The 25,088-nt window shown below is 41.9% G+C and overlaps 1 protein-coding gene and 1 long non-coding RNA gene across 21 annotated transcripts in view; one reads left to right on the forward strand and one right to left on the reverse strand.

Annotated features, from left to right (window-relative positions):
* The window catches only part of LOC134756572 (uncharacterized), a 46,175-nt gene extending 27,011 nt beyond the window's left edge, over window positions 1-19,164 (reverse strand). The window contains exon 1 of the long non-coding RNA XR_010129360.1: window positions 18,875-19,164. This is a non-coding gene — a long non-coding RNA (uncharacterized lncRNA). The remainder of the gene's footprint in view (window positions 1-18,874) is intronic.
* C2CD5 (C2 calcium dependent domain containing 5) overlaps window positions 18,998-25,088 on the forward strand; it is a 96,126-nt gene continuing 90,035 nt past the window's right edge. For 8 of the 20 annotated variants that reach the window (XM_019039163.4, XM_019039161.3, XM_055358438.2 and 5 more), the window contains exons 1-2: window positions 19,238-19,461; window positions 19,602-19,720. In XM_019039163.4, the coding sequence (XP_018894708.1) occupies window positions 19,631-19,720 (90 nt within the window). In that variant the 5' untranslated portion in view covers window positions 19,238-19,461; window positions 19,602-19,630. Of the gene's footprint in view, window positions 19,462-19,601; window positions 19,721-25,088 lie in introns of all 20 variants that reach the window. The other 12 variants (XM_055358435.2, XM_055358436.2, XM_019039158.3 and 9 more) reach the window with 8 other exon arrangements.

A 25,088-nucleotide genomic window follows, 5' to 3' on the forward strand; every position in this document is an offset into this window, starting at 1 on the left:
GACATGAGAAGAAACCAGTAAATGAGACAATGGAGGAGTGGCCCATTGAGGAAGGAGGACAACTGGAAATGGGATATCCTGGAAACCAAGTGAACAAATTGTTTCAAGGAGGAGAGTGTGAGACTAACTGTGTCAACTGATAATAGCATCATCAAAATGCTAATGGTAAGGAGGACCAGGTCCAGTGGTTCACACCTGTAATTCCAGCACTTTGGGAGGCCGAGGAGGGAGGATCGCTTGAGCCCGGGAGTTCGAGACCAGCCTGAGAAACATAGCAAGACCTTATCTCTGTAAAAAATAAAAAAAACTAGCTTGGTGCTGTGGCACACCCCTGTGGACCCAGCTACTTGGGAGGCTGAGATGGGAGGATCACTTGAGCCCAGGAGGTCAAAGCTGCAGTGAGCCATAATTGTACCACTTCACTCCAGATACTGGTCTCAAAAAAATGCTAATGATAAGGAACCAATAGACAGGGAAATGTTAAGCTTCAAGAGACAGAAGGGCTAATCACTGGCTGTAGGACACTGGAGAAGAGGAAGGCATCCAGGGCACTTGTCTTTGTCCATTTGGGTTGGGGAGGCCTTTGCTGAGGGTGAGAAGACCTCATCTACTGGCAAAGAGGACTAATCAGAATTTAGGGACTCAAGGTCCCCAGGTTCATCAGGGTCTACCCACATGTCCCCATTTCAACTTATAGGATCTCATTCTTTCCCAGTCGGTGCCTATACTTTGACAGTAGATACCCTACACTATAGGAAATAAGGCTGTCCTTTATGGCACACCTAGAAGCTCTTAGGTTATTTATGCTGTGCTTGACCTGGGAATTTAAATTCCTGAGCTCATCATTTTCTTTCATTACTTTATCCAGTGGCATTAGTAGCAACCAATCAACATCATTATATTTTTCAGTTTTACAAAAATATTTGAAGCTATCATATACAGAGTTACTCACCTCCTTGCCTCTTGTAAGGGGTTGATTAGGAATATCCAATGCAGATATTTCGCATATTTCTATAAACAATTCACAGCATGGACTATTAGTGCTTTCTTTACTACGGGAAATGAGATCCTGAGCATTTTTAGATCTAATCAGATTAAAGAGCCAGTTCCAGAAACCCCAAAACCAATTCAGAAAACTCATTTAAAAAATTCTGTTCCTCTAGAATCACTCTTGTTACCAAAATCTGTATTAGTTAAGGTTCTCTAGAGAATTACAACTAATAAGATACATAGAAAGATAGATATATGAGAGGATTTATTACAGGAATTGGCTCATGTGATTATGGAGGACAAGAATTAGAATGATACGCTGTTTTGCAAGCTGGAGAACCAAGAAAGCTAATAGTGTAATTCAGTCTGAATCTCAAAGCCTGAGAATCAGGGGAGCCAATGCTGTAACTCTCAGTTCAAAAGCCTGAAAGCCGGGGACAAGTAGTGTATGTGTATAGGGGTTGCTGGTGTGAGTCCTGAGAGCCTGGAACTCTGATATTCCAAGGCAGGGGATGATGGTTGTTTTGGCTACACAAGAGAGTGAGAATTTGCCTTTTCTTTGCCTTTTTGTTCCATCTGGGCACTCAAGGGATTGGACGGTGCCTGTCTACATTGGCAAGGGTGGATTATCTTTACTGAGTCTACTGAGCCGAATGCTAATCTCTTCTGGAAACACCTTCAGAGACACACCCAGAAATGTTTTATCAGCTATTTGTGTTATCACTTAACCCAGTCAACTTGACACATACAATGAACTGTCAAGGCACTGGTTGAAGAAATTGCTTTAAATGAGTGAAAAGTTCCCACTTCTGAAACAAGAGGTAGTAAATAAAGGATGAAGGCAGCTGTGGGCAAATTTGTAGGTGCAGGAGCAGGAAACTGAGAGTGTTAATCTGATGGTTTCTATTTTCACTTTGAAGTAGGACTGAAGCATCTTTTGAAATGAGGGGGTGAAGTGTTTCGGAGGCTTAGAAGAGTAGGAAAAGTGAAAGGCTGAAGAAATGAGGAGAGAGAGCTGACGAGGAAAATTAGAGGGTTTCCAGGTAATGTTGACTTTTCAGGAGGGGTTAGAAATTGTGACTGTATTGTGGCACCAATCTATATGATTGATGGATTTTCTCTAGCAAATATTTAACAGCCCAGGTATTAGTACAGAGAAAGTAGACAATAAACCTGCTAGACCAGGAGTAGGCAAACTTTTCCTATAAAGAGCCAGATAGTACATATTTTAGGATTTGCAGGCCATACAGTTTCAATCACAGCTATTCAACTCTGCCTTTGTAGTATAAAATCAGCCACAGATAATATATAAACAAATGAGCATGGCTGTGTTCCAGTAACACTTATGTTCACTGAAATCTGAATTTAACACGTTTCATGTCACAAAACATTACTCTTCGTTTGATTTTTTTTCAACTGTTTAAAAACAAAAAATTCTTACCTTGTGGGCCATACAAAAATAGGCAGCAGGTTGATTTGGTCTGTGGGGTCCATAGTTTGTAAACCTCTGCCCTAAACTATGTGGCAAATTAGAGAAAGGTACATGCTCAGGACAGATCTACCCCAGGACTCTGAGTAAAGCTTTAGTTTTTTCCCATTTGTCCCCTTTGCTGGGTGCTTTTGTGCAGTGCACAGACTGCTCTTATGCTTTCAGATTTGGGGGACTATCAGACCCCCAAATGATGGCTGTTTCGGATACAGCATTGAAAGTGAGGATATCGGCACAAAAATGGCTGAAAAGACGGATCACTTTAGTGTTATCTGAATAGGGGTGGGAGGTAAGGTGGAAAGGTGCTGATAGACATCCAGTCAAGGGGATCAAGGGCCATTAAGTATTTTTTTTTCTTTTTTGAGACAGAGCCTTGCTGTTGGCTCTTGTCGCCCAGGCTGGAGTGCAATGGTGAGATCTCAGCTCACTGCAACCTCTGCCAACTGGGTTCAAGCAATTCTCCTGCCTCAGCCTCCAGAGTAGCTGGGATTACAGGTGCCTGCCGCCATGCCCAGCAAATTTTTGTATTTTTAGTAGAAACAGGGTTTCACCATGTTGGCCAGGCTGGCCTCAAGCTCCTGACCTCGGGTGATCCGCCCACCTCAGCCTCCCAAAGTGCTGGGATTACAGGCCACTGCGCCCAGCCCTATTAAGTATTTATGAGCTCAAGGAACCAATATAATAGGAATGTTTGAGGGAAGAGTTGGAACATTAAAGTTCTAGAGAGGTATGTTGGAATGTATGAACTAAGAGTGAAAGAGTTTAGGTAATTTTACGATGTAGTGTGTGGCACATCCAAGGGGTCAAAGTCTTTGATGAGAAAGAGAAAATGGCCACGTTGTCAGTAAGTGACAGCACCAACAGAGATTAGAGGTTGACACAGCTGATGTCACGAACATAAAGAAACAATGAGAGCAAAAATGTAATGATCTGGAAATGGTTCAGGGACAAAGGGAAGATCAGTCACTCTAACTCATGCCTGACATTCTCTTGTCCTCTCCCTTCCAAAAATTAGCTCCCAATTTGCTTCTATACCCCAAGAATTTAGGTCCTTTAAGATCCTTTTCTTTCTTCCCAAAGAACTGGTCAGGAACTGGGAAGAAAACATTAGTGAAGAAATTTAGAGGTTAACATATAAGAAATAGAAAAGCTGGGGATGTGTATAAGTAACAGGTTTTGCTTCATTGTAGTTACATATTTCAACTTCTGACTAGAATCTCCACTTGAATGAATCAGAGGCTTCTTAAGCTCAATATGTGCAAAATAGAACGGAATTTCCTCCTTGACACATTCTGCCCATGCTGCCAGGTAAACTTCTGCCTGCTTTTGTGTAACTCTCTCAGTAAAAGATATTACCAGACCCTCCCCTCACCCAATTCCTTCCATAGGTTTCCTTAGTCTGTCCAACTATCTTCATATCCAGGGCTACCCCTCTGCTTTAGGCTCTCATCATCTCTGACTTGGATTATTAGAACATCCTTTCAGTGAACTCCCTAATAACCCTGCTTTATTTAAATTTTCATAAGTTGTTCATCATGGTTTTTTTGCATTAATTTGATTTTGTAAAATATTGCATTAAAATTTCATTTATCTTGATTCCCAAATATTTTGGTGCCTCCTTAAGGTGTGCACAAAAAGCAAGTGCTGTCCTCATTTCATTCTTGTCCTCGCCCTTCTCCTACCTCCAGTCTTGTCTCCCTCAATCTGTTTTCCATTTAGCCAGGCAGCCAGTCAACTAAAATACGTAAGTAATCATGCCACATTCCTGCTTAAAATTCATCAAAGTATTCCCCTCAGGTTAATTCCACAAGACCTCACCAGATCAATCTTGTTCTGGTCCCTGCTTTCTATTTCAACCTCTATTCTGGATTTCCTCTTTTTTCCTCTATTTGTCATTGCCATGGCTAACATCATGTACTGACACAGAATGAACACATAATGTTCTTAGAGCTTTACATGTATTACTTTATTCTATATGATGAGGTGATACAGATGCCATTATATTATTTCTGTATTATTTTATAGCCAAAGATACTGCTATAAAGAGTTACCTGAGGTTGGGAATTTATTTTAGAAAGAAGTTTATTTGGCCTACGATTCTGCAGGCTGTACAAGCATGGCGTCAACATCTGCACAGCTTCTAGTGAGGCCTCAGGAAGCTCACAATCATGGTGGAAGGCAGAGGGGGAGCTGGCATACCACATGGCAAGAGAGGGAGCAAGAGAGAGAGAGAGAGAGAGATGCGTGTCGTGCCATGCTCTTTTAAACAACCAGCTCTCGTGTGAACTCATAGAGAACTCAGTCATTACCATGAGGACAGCACCAAGACATTCATGAGGGATCTGCTCCCATAACCCAAATTCCTCCCCCTAGGTCCATCTCCAACATTAGGGATCACACTTCAGCATGAGATTTGGAGTGGACACACATCCAAACCACGTCAGTCACTAAGCTATAAAGTTTCACAGTTCCCTTCCCCTAGGTCTTTATATGCTTTTCTACATTTCCCCTCCTTGGAAAACTCTCCAATATCCTGCTGTGGTTACTTCCTGCAGTAGGTTGATTAGTGGCTCCCCTAAGGCATTCACATCCCAATCCCTGGAACCTGTTACCTAACGTGGTAAAATGATTTTGCAGTTGTGATTAGGTTCAGAATTTGAGATAGGAAATTATCCTTGTATTATCTGAATGGGCCCAGTGTAATTACAAAGGCCCTTCCAAGGGTGAGGCAGGGAGATCAGAGGGAGAGAGAAGATATGATGATGGAAGCAGAGAGGTCAGAGTGATGCCATTGCTGGTAGGGGGCCATGAGGAATGTAGGCAGCCTCTGAAAGTCAGAAAAGGCAAAGAACAGACTATTGCTTACAGCCTCCAGAGAGAATGCAGCCCTGCTAACACCTTGATCTTGGACTTTCAATGTCCAGTACTGCAAGCTAATACATTTGTGTTATTGTAAGCCATTACATTTCTGGTAATTTGTTACAGCAGCAATGGGAAACTAATACACTTCCTCTGGAATGCCTTTCCTGGTCCCCTCAAATTATGTTAGATGCTCTTCCCAAATGTTCCCACAACTTCCTGTCCTTGCCTCTCACCCAGCACTTGCCGTATTGCAGTGTATCTCCTGGTTGTGAGCCCATCTGTACCTCTAGATGGTAAGTTCCTCTGACTGGGATCTTGTTCTTTTGTATCCTGAGAACTTTACTTAAAGATACACAGCTGGAGCTCAACAGACATTTGTTGAGTGAATAAATGAATGTGATTCCTCAGTCAAAGAGGGTTCGGATTATGTGTTTATACTACAATTATGTTTAAAACGATGATTATTGAGTTTAAAATGCAACCAAATTTGCCTTCCTGTTAAGAAAAAATAAAAATATAAAGGACACAGAGTGGGCTTTTTTCTAAGTATCCCATGAACACTGCAGGGGGAAGCAGTTACCTTGATGATAATGAGAAACCTGCTTTCTTCAGAGAAGCAAATGAAGCAATAAAACAAGAGAGGGTAAAGTAATTAAGAAATGCTGGGCCAGGCACGGTGACTCAGGCCTGTAATCCCAGCACTTTAGGAGGCCGAGGTGGATTACCTGCGGTCAGGAGTTCAAGACCAGCCTGGCCAATGTGGTGACACCCTGTCTCTACTAAAAATACAAAAATTAGCTGGGTATGGTGGTGCCCGCCTGTAATCCCAGCTATTCGGTGCGGGGCTGAGGTAGGAGAATTGCTTGAACCTGGGAGGCGGAGGTTGCAGTGAGCTGAGATCACACCACTGCACTCCAGCCTGGGCAACAGAGTGAGACTCTGTTTCAAAAAAAAGAAAAAGAAGAAAAGAAAATCTGAAGTTTAACATAGGCTTATACATTTTTTACATAGTAAGACACATACTTAGAAATGACATATGTGCCAGCTACAAGAAGTTTTTATTCACGACAGTGGTGAATTGAGTGGGACTCTGCTTGGCTTGCTACTGTTGAATATGACTCAAACACAAGTCAGGAACACATGACATTTTATTCCTATTTTCCTTTTGTTGTGAGTCTTTGTAATGCTCTATGTCTTAGTCCATTCAGCTGATATAACAAAATATCATAAACTGGGTAACTTATAAATGATAAATATTTATTTCTCATGGTTCTGGAGGCTGGGAAGTATAAGCTCAAGGCACTGGCAGATTTGATTTCTGGTGAGGGCCTGCTTCCTGGTTCACAGAATGACACCTTCTCACTGTGCGCATGAGGTGGAAGGGCAAGACAGCTGTTGGGGGCCTCTTTTATAGGGGTACTAATCCCATTCATGAGGGTTCCATCCTCACAACACCACAATGGCCCCATCTCTTAATATTATCACATCAGAGATTAGGTTTCAACATATGATTTTTGGGGAGACATGTTCAGACCACAGCACCTAATTTAACAGTGTAATTTCAGTATGTTGATTCTCAAAGGGAGAAGTCATTACAGAATCACCTGTTTCTCTCCCATCCTATACCTCACCAACTGTTTTAATAGTCCGGCATGGTGTTACTGGGTCATCTGCTCAGGGTATTACAAGGCTTAGACCAGGTGTTAGTCAGACTGAGTTTTTATCTGGTGGCTCTGGAGAAAAAAAATCTGCTTCCAAGTTCAGTGGTACAGTTAGCACAATTCAGTCCCTTGTGGTTGTGGAACTGAGGTCCCATTTCCTTCCTGGCTAGCAGCTAGGAATTTCTCTCAGCAACTAGAGGCTGCTTTTAGGTACTTTTCCTGGGGCCACAATTGTCACTTTACAACACAGATGCTATGCCTAAAAACTTAACAATAAATATTATCAAATATCCAGGTAAGATTAAAATTTCCCTGATTGTCTCAGAAATGGTCTTGCAGTTTGTTAACAGAAGGATCCAGTCAGGATTCAAACATTGCCTTTGGTTGAATTATGTCTTAAATCTTTTAAAATATAAACCATTTCTCCAGTTCTTTATTTTTCTTGCAATGTATTTGTTGAAGAAACACGAATTTGTTTACAGAATTGTCTTTATTTTAGATCTTCCTGATTGCGTCCCAGTGCTGTTATTTAACATGCTCCTCTGTCTACTGTATTTTTTATAAAATTGGCAAATAGGTATGAGGTTTGATTCAATTCAGTTTCAATTTTATTTAAAGCAAGTATGTCATGGGAAGTATTGTGTTTGTACTATTGCATCAAATCAGGAGACACATAAGCTTGGTTCTCTTTCTGTGATGTCAGCAAGCATTAATCACCATTGCCTGGACCCAAGATTTCATTATGAGTTGCAGACAGGTGATATTTTAATTTTACCAATTCTTCTTCATTTATTAACTACAATATTTCTTATAGAAAAACTTTCTCACATCAACTATTCCCTTAGGTTACCCTGAGGTGCAGTTCTTCCAGGAAGGGCAAGATAAAGACTTGATTCATTCTTTTTGTTGTTTCTGTTTTTAGAATAACATATTGGTTTCCCAGCATTCTCCAAAGGAATCAATAAGTTTGTTGGTCATTTCTTTTTTTTTTTGAGATGGAGTCTCACTCTGTCGCCCAGGCTGGAGTGCAGTGGTGTGATGTCAGCTCACTGCAAGCTCTGCCTCCCAGGTTCATGCCATTCTCCTGCCTCAGCCTCCAGAGTAGCTGGGACTACAGGCGCCTGCCACCACGCTCGGCTAATTTTTCTGTATTTTTAGTAGAGATGGGGTTTCACCGTGTTAGCCAGGATTGTCTCAATCTCCTGACCTCGTGATCCACCTGCCTCAGCCTCCCAAAGTGCTGGGATTACAGGTGTTTCCCACTGCACCTGGTCTGTTGGTCATTTCTTGTAGCAGGAAGTCAGGGACCCTGAATGGAGGGACCTGCTGGAGCTGGTCTCTTAATCCTGTTATCTTTGTAAGCTGAGGATATATGTCACTTCAGGACCACTGTGATAATTGTGTTAACTGTACAAATTGATTGTAAAACGTGTGTTTGAACAATATGAAATCAGTGCACCTTGAAAAAGAACAGAATAACAGCAATTTTTAAGGAACAAGGGAATGTCTTCCTAAGTCACCCCACCATAAGGTCTGACTGCCTGTGGGGTCGGGCAAAAAGAGCCATATTTTTCTTCTTGCAGAAAGACTACAAGTGGATGTGCAAGTAGGGAAGATATCACTAAATTATTTCCCTAGCAAGGAATATTAATATTAATACCCTGGGAAAGGAATGCATTCCTGCGGGGAGGTCTATAAACGGCTGCTATGGGAATGTCTGTCTTGTGCAGTTGAGATAAGGACTGAGATATGCCCTGGTCTCCTGCAGGACCCTCAGGCTTACTAGGGTGGAGAAAAACTCCGCCGTGGTAAATTTGTGGTCAGACCGGTTCTCTGCTCTCGAACCCTGTTTTCTGTTGTTTAAGAAGTCTATCAAGACAATACGTGCACCGCTGAACATAGATACTTATCAGTAGTTCTGCTTTTGCCCTTTGCCTTGAGATCTTTGTTGGACCCTTATCAGTTGTTCTGCTTTTGCCCTTTGCCTTGAGATCTTTGTTGGACCCTTATCAGTAGTTCTGCTTTTGCCCTTTGTCCTGTTCCTTCAGAAGCATGTGATCTTTGTTAGATCTTTATTAGTAGTTCTGCTTTTTGCCCTTTGAAGCATGTGATCTTTGTACCTACTCCCTGTTCTTACACCCCCTCCCTTTTTGAAATCCTTAATAAAAACTTGCTGGTTTTGAGGCTCAGGCGGGCATCATGGTCCTACCAATATGTGATGTCACCCCAGCGGCCCAGCTGTAAAATTCCTCTCTTTGTACTGTCTCTCTTTATTTCTCAGCCAGCTGACACTTACAGAAAATAGAAAGAACCTACATTGAAATATTGGGGGCGGGTTCCCCTGATAATTTCTGTAGTAGTAGTTGTTGTTAATATCATTATGAATTCTGGATTATTGCAAATTTGATGTGTTCCAATTAATTGCAGGTATTGATCTTCTTGATGCTCAAATCGCTCCATCTCTGGCCACTGGGAGCCTCTTTTACTGGCTCCTGTGTTCCTTTGTTGTGATCCTATCAGTCTTGGATAGATTTCTTGCTTTCCAGTATGATCAACTCATCTTGATTTGTCTTCCTATTAGCCTTTTCTCTGTAGACATGTCTTGGTTCTTTTAAGTAGGAAATAGCATTTAGAGTAGAGGCCACAATCTCAGCACTGGATGAATTCATTGTTACTGCTTGGTAAATATTTATAAGACATTTCCATGAATACAGTTAGAAAAAAACTTAAATAAATAAATAAACAAAACATCATGCCTGTAATCCCAGCACTTTGGGATGCCAAGGCAGGAGGATTGCTTGAGCCCAGGAATTCCATACCAGCCTGGGCAACATGGTAAGACCCCATCTCTATAAAAAAAATTTTTTTTTAAGTTAGCTGGGTGTGGTGGTGTGTGTCTGTTGTTCCAGCTACTTGGGAAGCTGAGCTGGGAGGATCACTTGAACCCAGAAGGTTGAGGCTGCAGTGAGCTGTGATTGCATCACTGCACTACTGCACTCCAGCCTGGGTGACATGGCAAGACTGGCCTCAAAAGGAAAAAAAAGAAAAAGAAAAGAGAAAATATATTATAAATTCATACTATTCATAAGGTTATTTCTAACTATAAATTAGGATGACTATATTTATTTAATTTTTATATGGTATCTCTTTTTTTCTAACCCTGAAAATCTTGGTTCCTGAAGAGATTGAAATAATTGTGTGAACACTCTTTCTCTATACGTAAACATACATACATATATATATATAATTACAGATATATAATACTGGTATTATTACTAGCAATATGATCACAAAATAGTTTAAGATTTTTTTTGTAGTTACTTTTGTCCTTAGGCCATTTCCCACTAGGGATGTTTAGATAAATTCCTATATTGTAAAAGAACTTAAAATACTTCTTTTCTGTGTGGTTAATTTTCCATATCTCTACCTTGTTATTTCATTTTGTTTTCAATTAAAATTTTATTTTGGTTTATTTTACTTTATAAAGATGTATTAGTCTGTTCTTGCATTGCTATAAAGAACTATCTGAGCCTAGGTAATTTATAAAGAGGTTTAGTTGGCTCATGGTTATGCAGGCTGTACAGGAAGCATGGCTGGGGAAACTTGCAATCATGGCAGAAGGCAAAGAGAAAGGAGGCACGCCTCACATGATCAGAGAAGGAGAAAGACAGCGATAAGGGGTGGGGGCGCCACACGTTTTTAAACAACCAGATCTCATGAGAAATCACTATCATGAGATCAGCAAGGGGGAAAGCTGCCCCCTTGATCCGATCACCTCTCACCAGACCCCTCCTCCAATACCGGGATTACAATTCATCATGAGATTTGGGCTGGGACACAAATCCAAACCATATCAAATGATATAAATCACTTACATGCCTCCAAAGCTGATACTATCAAACAAGGTACATTCAGAAAAGTTTAGCTTCATTACTTTTTTACTCACTCTGTCCTCTCTTCCCCCCATAGGTAACCGTTTTTATCCTCCATTTAAAAATAATATATGCAAATAGATTTCTCTGTATTATATTTGTACTCCTTTCTTAGATAAAAGATGCTTTTTTTTCCAAAACATGCTTGTTTTTTAATGTTTACCTAGTAAGCCCTGGCGATTACACCACAGTCATATGTAGATATTTATTTTATGGCTGAATATTATTCAAATATGCAAAATCACAGTTTATTCAACCTATCTTTTTATAGTAGTCATATGCATTGTTCCTAGCCTTTTCGATATGTCAAAGAGTACTGCCATTAATATCCCTGTGCACACAACTTTTTGTGTTTTTGCTGGTGTTTCTTTGGGATAGATTCCTGGGAGTAGAATTATTGGGTCAAGCACAAATCCATACCTAATTGTGCTAGATATTGGCAAATTCTAGCACATGAATGATAGGGGTTGTATCATTTTGCATGCTGGGCTGAAATATATGAGGGTGTGTATTTATCCACAGCCTTTTCAACAGAGTACGTTGTCAAACATTTGGATTTGTAACTAATATGCAAAAAATTTACATTATAATATAAATTTGCATCTCTTTTATTACGGCATCTGTTTACACGGTAAAGGACCATTTGACTTTCTTTTTCTGTGACTCATCTGTTTATAGTTCTTGTCTATTTTTCAAAAGGATTTTTAGCTCTTTTAGAAGCTCTTTATATATCAGTCCTTTATATATTAATTCTTTTTTCTGTGGTATAAGTTCCAAATATTATGAGGAACACATTCAATTTTTCATTCTTTCATCTAGCTATCCAGTTATCCCAACGTCAATGATTACGAAATGGAATATGGTTTTTATGCAATTGAAATAAGACCAATGTAGTTGGAATAGGGCAGTTGGAGAGTCATGTGAAATAAATATAGTAAAGTAGGTAGGGACCAGATCATAGAGTCTTGTGGTCTACCCTGGAAATTTTGGTTTTTATCTTAATAGCAGTAGACAACCACTGAAGAGTTTCAAGCTAGGTAGAATGTGTCAGGGGATGTTTGAACAAACCTCCCTTAGCTAGGGATGGTAGGTTTATTTGCTCAAATAGGAATCAAGACATTGATGACCTGGTAACCAAACCACAAGGGGTAGAAGTAATGACTAAAGTCCCAGGGTATGAATCTTTAGTATTAAAGATACTAAAGCCCCAATAGCTTTAGTATTAGAAGACCTGTATTGACTTATCTCATTCTAATATGTTTCCCATAAGTATTGCTACTTAAGGTTAAAATTTCAACTTCACCTCATCTGAACTGCAGTAGCTGCCTGTATGATGGTACCTGTAATGTGTGAAGAAGCTACTCCCTCTGTGGGAAGCAACACAACCTACAGCAAGTTTAGAATTCTCTTATGCAGCTGTCTGGAACAAACTGGATAGATGCCATATCGCGTGGGCTGTATACGGACACTAGTCATGTACTCAGCTCACTTTTGCTCTTCCCATCAATTGCAGTGATTTGTAACTGCCCACTTGTCAGCACTCCTTTAAATAATGCTAGTGCATAGCAAGTTCAGCTGGAGAGTCACGGTATACTAGTCTTTACAGATTTAGCAAATAAATCTAGCTTTACTTTTCAAGGTACATTGGATATGTTATCAGATTGCTCCTCTAACAACAGGGAAAGACTGGAAGTTAACAAGTGGGTTGGGAAATTACCTGTCAATTTAATTAATCTAATTAATGTTACAGTCAGTGCCTCTGTGAAGATAATGGCTCATAGGACTATAAAAACTCTAATTATTAATGCCATCTAATTGGCAAAGGGAAAGGGGTGTGAATAAAAGAAAATATGTAGTGTTGGATTAAAATTTTGGGGTTAAAATTTTTAAGAGTCAGGAGTAGAACCTGGATCCCATGAACTGAGGTGAACTGGGACCTCCTTAAGTTTGTAGATAATGTTAAATTAAAATGGAACGATCTAGCACTAGGTGACAAGCTAATACAAGGTGGAGAAGCCATAGAGTTTAATTTTAATTTTATTTTTAATTTTTTTGAGACAGAGTCTCACTCTGTTGCCCAGGCTGGAGTGCAGTGGCACAATCTCAGCTAACTGCAGCCTCCACCTCCTGAGCTCAAATGATTCTCGTGCCTCAACCTCCCAAGTAGCTGGGATTACAGGCGCCTACCCGCATGCCTGGCTAATTTTTGTATTTTCAGTAGAGACAGGGTTTCACCATGTTGGTCAAGGTGGTCTCAAACCCCTCATCTCAAGCAATCCACCTGCTGTGGACTCCCAAACTACTGGGATTACAGGAGTGAGCCACCACGCCCAGCCTAGAGTTTAATTTTAAACAAACCCAACAAAGCAAAAATAAAATAAAAAAAAATCCACAGCTGACCGAACTGTCTCTTGAAGTTCTGAATATATAAAACATTTTTTTATAACAAAAAGGTCTGACAAGAATAAGGTCTTATTCTAATAAGAATAATATAAAGGTCTGATCTTTCCTAAAAAATTCTCCTAAAACAGAGGGACAAATTTGCTATATAAAAAGCTGACTTGGGTCACTTTGTGCTGAAAGGATTAGAGAAGAGCAAGAGTGATCCAGTCTTCCAGGTGATAGATAATGGTGGAAAATAGATGAATTCGAGAGATCTGTAGGAATTATAAACAATAGGGGCTGGGCGCAGTGGCTCATGCCTGTAATCCTAGCACTTTGGGAGGCCTAGGTGGGTGGATCACCTGCGGTCAGGAGTTCAAGACCAGCCTGGCCAATATGGTGAAACCCCATCTCCACTAAAAATACAAAAATTAGCTGGGCATGGTGGTACACGCCTGTAATCCCAGCTATTCGGGAGGCTGAGGCAGGAGAATCACTTGAACCCAGGAGACGGAGGTTGCAGTGAGCTGAGATTGCTTGCCACTGCACTCCAGCCTGGGCGACCAAGCGAGACTCTGTCTCAAACAGACAAACAAACAAAAAAAGGGAATTGGTGATTAATTTGGTCAGGGTTGAGGAAGAATCAAAGGTAAGGGTCAGTTCAGACTAGAGTTTCCACAAAGCCCTTATGTAGACACAAACGGAAAACCTGCAGGCTTTGCAGTACCAGCATGAATAAGGGGAACTTGTCCTGGTGCTAACACAATAAGGAAGTGTCTGCCTATTTATATCTCAGTACCATGACTCATTGAGTGCATTGATAGGCACTGATGAAAAGCAATGTGGGCTGGCTGTGGTGGCTTACACCTGTAATCCCAGCACTTTGGGAGGCCAAGCTGGGTGGATCACCTGAGGTCAGGAGTTCGAGATCAGCTTGACCAACATGGTGAAACCCCCATCTCTACTAAAAATACAAAAATTAGCTGGGTGTGGTGGCAGGTGCCTGTAATCCCAGCTACTCGAGAGGCTGAGTCAGGACAATCACTTGAACCTGGGAGGCGGAGGTGGCAGTGAGCAGAGATCACACCATTGCACTCCAGCCCGGGCAACAAGAGCAAAACTCCCAAAAAAAGCAATGTGTTCCACTGCAATAATCTTCCAATTTAGAGAATATTTTACTTGATGTGGTCCTTCTGCCCATGGTACATTAGGTATGCCCTCATGAGATATAAGGGAACTAATAAGATGATGAGTTTACCTAGATGCCTACTTATCTCATTTTTACTCCTTAATCAAAGCAAAAGTGAGCCACATGGTGGCTCACACCTGCAATCCTAGCACTTTGGGAGGATGAGGCAGGCGGATCACTTGAGCCCAAGAGTTCGAGATCAGCCTGGGCAACATGGGGAGACCTCATCTCTACTAAAATATAAAAATTAGCCAGATGTGGTGGTGTGCGCCTGCAGTCCCAGCTATTCAGGAGGCTAAGGTTGGAGGATCACCTGAGCCTGGGAGGTTGAGGCTGTGGTGAACTGTGATCTTGCCACCGCACTCTAGCCTGGGTAACAGAGTGGGACCCTGGCCCAAAGGAAAAAAAAAATCAAAGCAAAAGTAACTGAACTGAGCCCAAGTTGTCATTTGTATAATTATACTTGTAATCCCAGCCCACTTTCAAACTTAAATCAGTGAGTTTCTGGCTTGAGCAATTGACTATGTAGTTGGCATTGCTGTTTAGTAGAAGACTACCAGGTCTTTTGTTGTTGTTGTTGTCATTCTCGTTGTTGTAGTTATGGGAAAGGTAAAGAAAATCAGGTCAGTTTTGGACATCTTGACTTTTGAGGTCACTTTGATACTCCAAATGGAAACAGTAACTTGGCAGTTGCATATATGGGTCAAGATCCCAGAAGCGAGTTACAGACTAAAGATAACGATTTGAGAGTCCTTGACTAAACAGATGGAAATTAAAATTGTGAGCTTGGATGAGATCACCTAGGGAGACAGTACAGTTGGAAGAGAATAGAGACAAAAACTGAACCTGAGAAAAACACATATTTAATAGTTAAGGACAATGAGTAGGCTGAGAAGACAGATGTATAAACCAGAATAGGTAAGAGAAGCTTGGTTTCTGAATACCAAGAGGAAGATTATTTTAAGGACAGCATGGTCAACAGCATCAAATGCTACTGAGAGTCACGTAAATAAAAAACTGAAGCCAGGCATGGTGGCACGTGCCTGTAGTCTCAGCAACTTGGGAGCCTGAGGCAGAAGGACTGCATGAACCCAAGGGTTTGAGACCAGTCTGGGCAACACAGCAAGACCCCATCTCAAAAATAAAAACTTAAAACTAAAAAAAGTGTTCATTGCATTTAGCAACCAGAGGTTATTGATGGCATTAGTGAAAGCTGTTTTTGTAGAGTGGTGGTGGCTAAACCCAGATATTAATAGTTTTTGGAGCGCTTAGGAAGTGAGGAGAGGGCACCAAGTACTGACAACCCTTGAGTAATTTAACCTGAAAGAATGGGAAAGATTAACAGGAACATTTTAGGAAGCCAGGAAAGAAGAGCGATCTAAGTAGTAATAGCATGTGTTAACTGTTAATTTAATTCCACAATAATTTGTTGATCACATGAAGGGCACAGGACAAAGAACTGAGAATTGAGAGATGAGTAAGAAGCAATCCGTTCCCTCAGAGTGCTCATGGTTTAGTGGGGGTTGGGGGGGAGAGAGATGGATAAATAATTATTGCATGGAAAGTATAATAATAAATGTATTAGATTTAGTAGTAGCATAGGTGGGAGTGAAGAGCATATTTATTAGGAAGGAGATTAGAGAAGATGTAGAAGTGACTTTTGTAAAAGGCAAAAGATTTATACACTCTAAACAGAAACCAGAGTGTTGACTTTTGAACTGAGTTATGAATTCATAGGTATTTGGTAGGATGACTATGAGAGAGATACTCCAGGAAGAAGGAAAACTATAGTTTATTAGAAAACTACAGGTAATCTTTAAAGACGTGAGTTCTTGGAATCACATTGTCTAGATTTAAAACCTGCCTCTATCATTAGAAGCTTTGTGACCTTGGGTAATCACCACAGCTTTGAAAAGCCATAATTTTCTCATTTATAAAATGAAGGCTGATAATTCCTACCTCAGGATTTTAGGGAGCCTTAAAGGCTGTGAAACACTGAATTCAGTAGCTGGTGTGCAGCAAACCATCAATACACATTAATTCTTGTTATTGATAATTTAAAACGCAAAAAGAGTGTCAGCGTATGAAGCTAAAGAAGGTAATCAGGAGTCACATCATGGTAGATTTGTCAGAAAGTTAGCACTGTTCCCAGCATTAATTAAAACAAACGAGAGCAATTATTAGGAAACAGTTCAACTGAAGTCAGGCTTAAATCTACTAAAAATAGTTTTCAGGAAGCATCTTAATTATAATCTCTTGTTGATGAAGCCTAAGGCAACAAGTATGTACAAGTACCTCAAAGTCTACTAATTAGGAGGCTGAGATTGCTAACCTCTAATTGTGCAATTTGCAACTTTTTTGTTACACTACATTTTGTAACACAATGCATTATTTTCCATTAATATTGGTGCTAAACTTCATTTTTCTAATATTTTTTCTTTATACATTTCATATTTTTAAAAATGAGTTGGTAATACGGTAATACTTTGATTTCACCACAAAAACGACTTCAACTCTACCACCCAAAACAACAAAAAACACTGATCATGCCGGGCAAGATGGCTCATGCCTGTAATCCCAGCACTTTGTGAGGTCAAGGCAGGAGGATGGCTTAAGCCAGGATTGAGACCAGTCTGGGCAATACAGGGAGACTCCATCTCTTCAAAAAATTTAAAAAACTAGCGGTGCATGGTGGTATGTGCATGTAGTCCCAGGAACTTCGGGGGCTGAGGTGGGAGGATCGCTTGGCCCAGAAGATTGAGGCTGTAGTGAGCTATGATCATGTCACTGCACTCCAGTCTGGGACACAGAGTGAGTCCGTGTCTCTAAATAAATAAATAAATAAAAAACGTTTATCACATAGTGTAGCCAACCTTCAGAATTCTGGCAAGGGTATTTTAAGGGCAGAGTCAGACTCCAGAAAAAGCTGCAGGTGGACCTAAGGAAATTCGCATGGGATCTATGACCCCTATTCCTTTGACATAGTTTGAATTGATAAAAGTTTCTCTAGTCCAAAAAGCAAGCGATTTTTTTAGATTTTTATTTTGAGGAAGTCGTTTTCTCTGTAACAGTTCAACTTCTCACTTATGTGAACAACATTCCTGCCATAGAAGGAATTTTTGTCATGAAAAGATAATTCGGGATCACTACTGTTTGGAGTATTTACTCTATTGAGTATTTTTGAAGTTAAAAAGATCATACGGATATCTTCACTTAGGAATGAAATGTTACAATCTTTGAGCCGGCATGAACTCTGATTTTGTTGATACTGGGTATATTGTCAATGCTGATTTTGATATTTGGTAAGGACTGATTTATTTACATCTTGTGTGTGCCTCAATTTCCCTAATATGGTCTGAGCCTGTAGATAACACCTTACTTTATTTATAGTTGGGTCAATTCTTCAAGATGTTTAACGCTCTCCATGTTTATTTCTTGTGGTTGACTATACTTTCCATGGTAGGAAGTCCTGAACTTCTGCTACTACTGTAGGTCTTATCTTTAGGCTTGTGGATGCTTAATAAGAACACTGAGATGATCTAAGAGTGCAGGACATTTAATTAAAAAAAAATTTTTTTTTAAGAGATAAGAGTTTTGCTCTGTTGCCCAGGTTGGGGTGCAGTGGTGAGATGGCAGCTCAGTGTAGCCTCAAACTCCTGGGCTCAAGCAATTCTCCCAGATTCTCCCAACTCAGCTTCCTAGGTAGCTGAGACCACAGACGAGCCACCGGCCCAGCTAATTTTTGCATTTCTTGTAGAGAAGGGGTCTTACTATGTTGCCTCTTCTCCATGAGGCTGGTCTCGAACTCCTGGACTCAATCGATCTTCCCACCTCAGCCTCCCACAGTGCTGGGATTACAAATCTGAGCCACCACACCTACCAGCAGAAACTTTTTTTCAAGAGGAGACTTTGGATTTCAAGGTGACCTCCCCCACCCCGCCCACAGTAATATCTGTGACCCAGTGCACAATACAAGTGCCTATGACTGAATAAAATATTTCACTAAATATTTATTTCACTATTCGAGATGTGCCTGGTATCTCTATTTCTTTCTTTCTTTCTTTTTTTTTTTTTTTGGAGACAGAGGAGTGATCTCGGCTCACTGCAACCTCCGCCTCCCAGGTTCAAGCGATTTTCCTGCCTCAGCCGCCTGAGTAGCTGGAATTAGAGGCGCTCGCCACGACGCCCAGCTAATTTTTGTATTTTTAGTAGAGACGTGGTTTCGCCATGTTGTCCAGGCTGGTCTTGAACTCCTGACCTCAGGTGATCCGCCCGCCTCGGCCTCCCAAAGTGCTGGGATTACAGACGTGAGCCACTGTGCCTGGCCATCTAACTCTATTTCATAGAAAACTGGAACCACCACACGCACCTGTACCCCTTCCAAGTAGAAACCAGCTAATTTGGTTTTACGAATCACTAAAGGCCGACTGAAAACGCTCTTCTAGCAGTCTTCGCTGCTACTCCATCTATCACAGCCCATCCGAAAAGCGGCGGTAGCAGCTGGGAAGGCCGCGGCCGGAGGCTGTCACAGAGCAGCACTCGCGCTTCGGCCCGCAAGATGGAGCGTTTCCCTCCAGGGAAGCAGCGCCGCACCTATCCACAGCCCCCACTCGGTGGATGATGCAGGACTCGGCCCATTTCCCTGCCCTCCAGCTTTCTCAACGTCAGCCCCGCCCCCTTATCTTTCCTCGGCGAGTTTAGTTTCGCCCCGCCAAGTGGGCAGAGCGCCGAACGATCGATGCTTTCTTCCGCGCCCCGAGAGCCGCCATTTTTGAGAGCGGGGGAGGAGAGACAAGCAGGGGCGGCAGAGGCTCAACGGGATGCTGACTGGGTTTTGCTTTTCGTCCCAGCCTTGTGGGGCCGGGACGGAAGAACCCATCAAAGCCCTTCCTCCCGCCGCCTCTCCGGAATGAGGTCTCAGCGCCCGCGCGGGACAGCACCCTTCCTCCTGCGACAGTGAGTGGCGACCCGTGGCGCGACTGCCGGGCGCCCGCGCGCGCCCCCGCGCGCTCCTTCGCTGTCAGTTACCCCGCGCGCCTCCGCCCCTCTCCCGCCGGCCCCGCGCTCGGCGCAGACTCGTTTGTTTGTTTCTGCAGGAGCCCAAGAAGAGGCCGAAACCGAGACCATGCCTGGGAAGCTGAAGGTGAAAATCGTGGCCGGGCGCCATTTGCCAGTGATGGACCGTGCTAGTGACCTGACTGATGCCTTCGTGGAGGTTGGTGCAGGGTCCTGCCCCTCAAAACACAGGGAGCGCCAAGCCCTGTGAAGGATCTACCCACCTCGCCCCCAGACCCTCAGCCTATTCCCCCCTCGACTGCCCTCCCTTCGGCCGTGGTTGTCCAGCTCTCCCACGAGGGATGACCGCCAAGACCTCAGTGCGTGCGATGGGTGCACGGCTTGCAGGCGTCCGCGGCACAGTCCGCTGCGCGGGGAGGCTTGTACTGTTATGCATGCGGGGGTGACCCTGATGTCAGGACTCATTAACAGGCCACCTGCCACTCAGGAGATCCCAAGGCGTGGCCGCGCAGCCACCGACACACTCACACACACATACACACACACACACACACACACACACACACAAATGCCGGGATGACTCTGATGTCAGGACTCATTAACAGGCCACCTGCCACTCAGGAGATCCCAAGGTGTGGCCCCGCAGCCACTGAAACACACACACACACACACACAGACACACACACACACACCCTTGGGTGGCCAGAGTGCTGGACATCATGTTTAAGAAGGTGCATGAAGCCCTTTATGGGCACTTGGAGTCCCACAGTGCGAGGAAATCCACTCTCATGCCTAACATTTTGTGAATCTGCCATGCACGTTCTAAAACACAACTGCAACACTTCCTGCTCTTGTATAGACTGGTAGGTCTGATGAGGTGTTTCAGGGTAATTTAGCGCCTTGAGGTAGGAAGTCAGTTAATTGCCATGGACTTAAATTGCAAAATTGCTTTTTAAGTCTAATGATTAGTTTAAAAGTCATGCAAATTAGTAATGGCCTACGGCCGGAAGGTAATAACCCAGAGTCTGAAAGAAGCCAAGTAAAGATTGTAATAAAAATTGGCGTGATGAGCCAGAGCATTAGAGCAGCAATCATTTGGGCTATTAGTGCTTAGAATTGATGGATAGATATATCATAATATATAGCTCGATTTCATCTCAATATTCCTGATGTTTCCTAAATGTTCTCTAACCGAATAATTACAGTTCACTGCCTCCCCCACCCATTGTCATGGTGATTCTTAATCACTTCATTTGAGAAAGTTCTTGAGTGCTCTTGTGCCAGATGTTAGGTGATAGGAATCTACAAATAACTAAAACATAGTGTTTGCTTTCCAGTAGTTCAGACATTGACCCACACAGCCTATTTAATAACTAATAGGTAACGTGTTGAATTTAATAATTGCCAGATCTGTACTAAGTACTTTTAAATTCTTAGTTTTCACAACAGTCCTGCTATAGGAGTATTGTTACTGTCCCATGTTACAGTGGATGTAACTGAGGCCCAGGAAGGGTAAATAATTTGCTTAAGGTTACATAGCTTGCAAACCTCCACAGCCTGACAGTTTGTTCTCTTAACCACTCTGCTAATACGGCTTCACCAAAGTGATGAGTATTGTATTAGAATATGGAAAGAATTCTGTCTCTGAAGGTTGAGAAAGGCTTCTTGTGAAAGTGACATTTGAAGTGGGCCTTGAAGGACACCCAGGATTTTACCAGGCAAAGGGAACATCAAAGGCAAAGGCATAGACTGGGATATATAGTATGTTCAGGAAACTGCCTTAGTTTAGTACGTGTCTGGAGGAAAGGGTATGAGATATGTGGGTAGTGGAGCTTGTTAGGGATGAGGCTGGAAAGCCCCATTTTCTATAAACCCTCATTTTCTGTAATATTTATAAGGAGGGACAAGGAAGCTGAATGCAGGTCACTGCAGCCTCCAACTCCTGGCCTCAAGCCATCCTCCTGCCTCTCCCGCTTCGGCCTCCCAAGGTGCTGGGATTATGGGCCTGAGCCACCACGCCTGGCCAGGGGAGTTTTTTAAGCAGAAATAAAATAAGATCATGTTTGTATTAGTTTGTTTCTTTATAGGATGGCCTGAATGGGGATGCTATTGATGGACTAGACAGATGGGAAGTGTGGCAGGGAGATCAGTTAAGAAGGTGGTAAAATTATCCAGGTAATATGTGGGAATGGGAATAGGAATGGATTTGAACAGAAAGATTTGTGGGACGTTTCTTAGGTTAAAATAGTCAGGCCTTGATAACTAGGTGGATTTTGCTGGTGAGGAAGGGGGCTGATTCAGGGGTTACTTATTACTTCCTTCTTTGAACAAATTGAGTGTCTGCCGTTTGCCAGGCTCTGGGCTAGTTACTGGTCTAGCCGATGTATATACATGGTGAATAAGACAGACTTGGTTCCTTCTCTTAATTCAGCTTATATTTTAGTGGGAGAGACGGATGTTTAAAAGGTAAATAAATTATTAAATATATAGTTACAAGTTGGGATGGGTGCCATGAAAGAGAACAATAGAAAGAGAACAACAGGGAACACCTACTTTAGGTTGAGTAATCAGGGGAGGCCCCTGAGAAAAGTGTTTGTCAAAACCAAGATCTGCTGGATGAGAAGGAGCCTGCTGCTGAGGGAGCATATTTGTGTGTGTAGGGGAGTGGGTGGACAGAAGGTAACCCGGAGATCTCATGTAGAGATTTGGTGTGTTTTAGGAAGTGAAGGAAAATGCTTGTGGCTGGCACGTAGTCAGTGAAGGGAAGAGTAGTATAAGATAAAGTTGGAGAGTTAATCAAAGAACCAGTCTTGCAAGGACTAAGGCCATGATTAAGAGTTTGAATTTTACCCTAAATTCATTGAGAAGCCCTTGTTAAGATGAGCACTGTTATATGGAGAATGGATTGAAGGGGAAAGAGTAGAAATCAGGCAGTTAGGAGATTCCATAATAGTTCAAATAACAGGTAATGTTATCCAAGGTGATGGATTTGGTAATGCGGACAAGTGGATGAATTCCAGGTATATTTTGAAGATAGATTAAAAGATGACTCCTAGCTTTCCGAAGTATTGGGTTTTCTGATACTCCAGGGGGATGGTAAAGATTGAGGAGGATCATTTTCCATTTGAGCATGTTAGGTTTGTGATGTCTATAGGGCCTTTAATTGGAGATGTTAAGGAAGTGATTTATGACTATGGCATTCAAAAAAAGAGGTCTGAGTTAAAAATGAGCACACAAGCCAGTGTTTCTCAACTGTGAGACCCAGGACTCCCTTTAGATAGCTGGTATTTTGGAATCTACCCTTTCTATCCTGGCATGATATTTTTTAGTTAATATATCCTTACAATTAAAAAATCAGTACCACGGTTTAACTATAACAAATAGAAGTATTTGTTGTTGTTGTTGTTATCATTATTATTTTTTTGAGATAGAGTCTTGCTCTTTCACCCAGGCTGGAGTGTAGTGGCACGATCTTGGCTCACTGCAACTTCCGTCACCTGGGTTCAAGCGATTGTCCTGCCTCAGCCTTCAGAGTAGCTGGGATTACAGGTGCTTGCCTCCGCGCCCAGCTAATTTTTGTATTTTTAGTAGAGACGGGGTTTCGCCACGTTGGCCAGGCTGGTCTTGAACTCCTGACCTCAGGTGATCCACCTGCCTTGGTCTCCCAAAGTGCTGGGATTACAGGTGTGAGCCACCGCGCCCAGCCTGCTGTTATTATTTTAATATGGAAGTACTTTTTCATGACCATAATAGAAAACATGAAGTAATCAGATGAATCAATGAATTCGGCCTTTGTATGTATTAGACACTGTACTGGATGCTGGGGATATAGCAATAAATTTAAAAAAACTTCAGTCACGGAACTTACATTTTAGTGGGAGGAGAGAGTTCATAAATAAGGTAAGTAAGTAAAAGATGTAGTATGCTGGATGGTCTAGTTTTCTCTAGATTTTAGCATATACCAAAAATTACTTAAGAATAATATATGGAGAAAATAAAGCTGGGACACAGAATAGAGAGTGCCTCGCCTATGTTAAAATCACGTGAATGTGAGTGCTTCTCAAACAGAGTGAGACAGTTGTGTAGTTTTGGCATCTCAGATCTTCATTGCCATTGGTTATCTGATTTTTCAAAATAGTCAACTCATGGGAAAAAGCAGAGTTGCCTCTTGATTTACATGATGGTTGTAGTTCTTGACAATTATGTACATTGAAACCCGATTGTAATACTTCTATCTGTAAAACTGAGGTTCTAGGTAGGGTTTTTTTCTCTCTCTTTTTTTTTTTTTTTGAGACGGAGCTTCGCTCTTGTTGCCCAGGTTGGAGTGCAATGGCGCGATCTCAGCTCACTGTAAACTCTGCCTCTCAGGTTCAAGCGATTCTCCTGCCTTAGCCTCCTGAGTAGCTGGGACTACCAGTGCACCACCATGCCTGGCTAATTTTTTGTATTTTTGTAGAGACAGGGTTTCACCATGTTGCCCAGACTGGTCTTGAACCCCTGACCTCAGGTGATCCACCCACCTTGGCCTCTCAAAGTGTGGGGATTACAGGCATGAGCCACCGCACCCGGTCTTCTAGGTAGGTTTCTTACCCATGTGATTATCTAGTGGGACATTTGAAAATCATGACATGGTAAAAGTCTTCATTGTTGGGAACTCTCTTGCACTGAAGAATACCTGGCATCTCTGGCCCTTCCTCACTTAATGCAATTACTGTTTTCCCCAAAACCACTGCTAGAAATGTCTAAAGCTTCTTTAGGGGTTGGAGTTGGTTCTGTCTTTTGCAAAGCTTTAGGAGTTGGTTCTGTCTTTTTTGCAAACCTGTGACTTATGGGAAGGGAGAGAAACAGGATGAATCCTTGAAAAAACTTGATATTAAGAGGTTTATTAGAGGAGGAGAACTAGAGGAAGGAAACTGAGATTGTGAGCCAGTGGGTGGGAGAAAAATGGGGAACATAATGTCTTAGAAGGCAAGAGAGGAAGTTTCTAGAAAGAGGAAGGAAGCTCAATTGTCAGATGTCACTGAGGTCAAGTAAGAAGACAAAAATTATTGGATTGGACAACATGGGGGTTGTGACAAGAGGCATGATGAAGGTGGAATCCCATCCTGTAGTGATTTAAAGAGAAAGTACATGGGAAGTGAGGAAGTAGAAAGAGCATGAATAGGCAACTGTTTCAAGATGTATGGCTATGAAGGGGGGAGGAAAAATAGTGTGGTGTTTGAGAAGTAGTTTTAGTACTTAAAAAATAAATGAAAAGATACAGAACCTATTTGTGTGCTAATAGGAATAATCCAGTAGAAAGGGGAAAAATTAATGCAGGAAAAGGGGGATAATGAAGGATTACAATATAATAAAGGGATAAATGCTTGATACAGACTTAAGTTCATAGAAGAGGGAGATAATGAAGCATGGGCTTGTCATGAGAAACCTTTATCCTGGGCCTGGAGGATGGTAAAATTTATAAAGGCAGAGAGAAAAAGGAAGAAAAAATATTCAGGTGACTAGGACAAACTTGATAAAAGCAAAAGAAGAAAGAGTATATATTGATGTAATTAAATGTATTTCAG

This window comes from Gorilla gorilla, chromosome 10 (assembly GCF_029281585.2).
Source record: "Gorilla gorilla gorilla isolate KB3781 chromosome 10, NHGRI_mGorGor1-v2.1_pri, whole genome shotgun sequence".
NCBI lineage: Eukaryota > Metazoa > Chordata > Mammalia > Primates > Hominidae > Gorilla > Gorilla gorilla.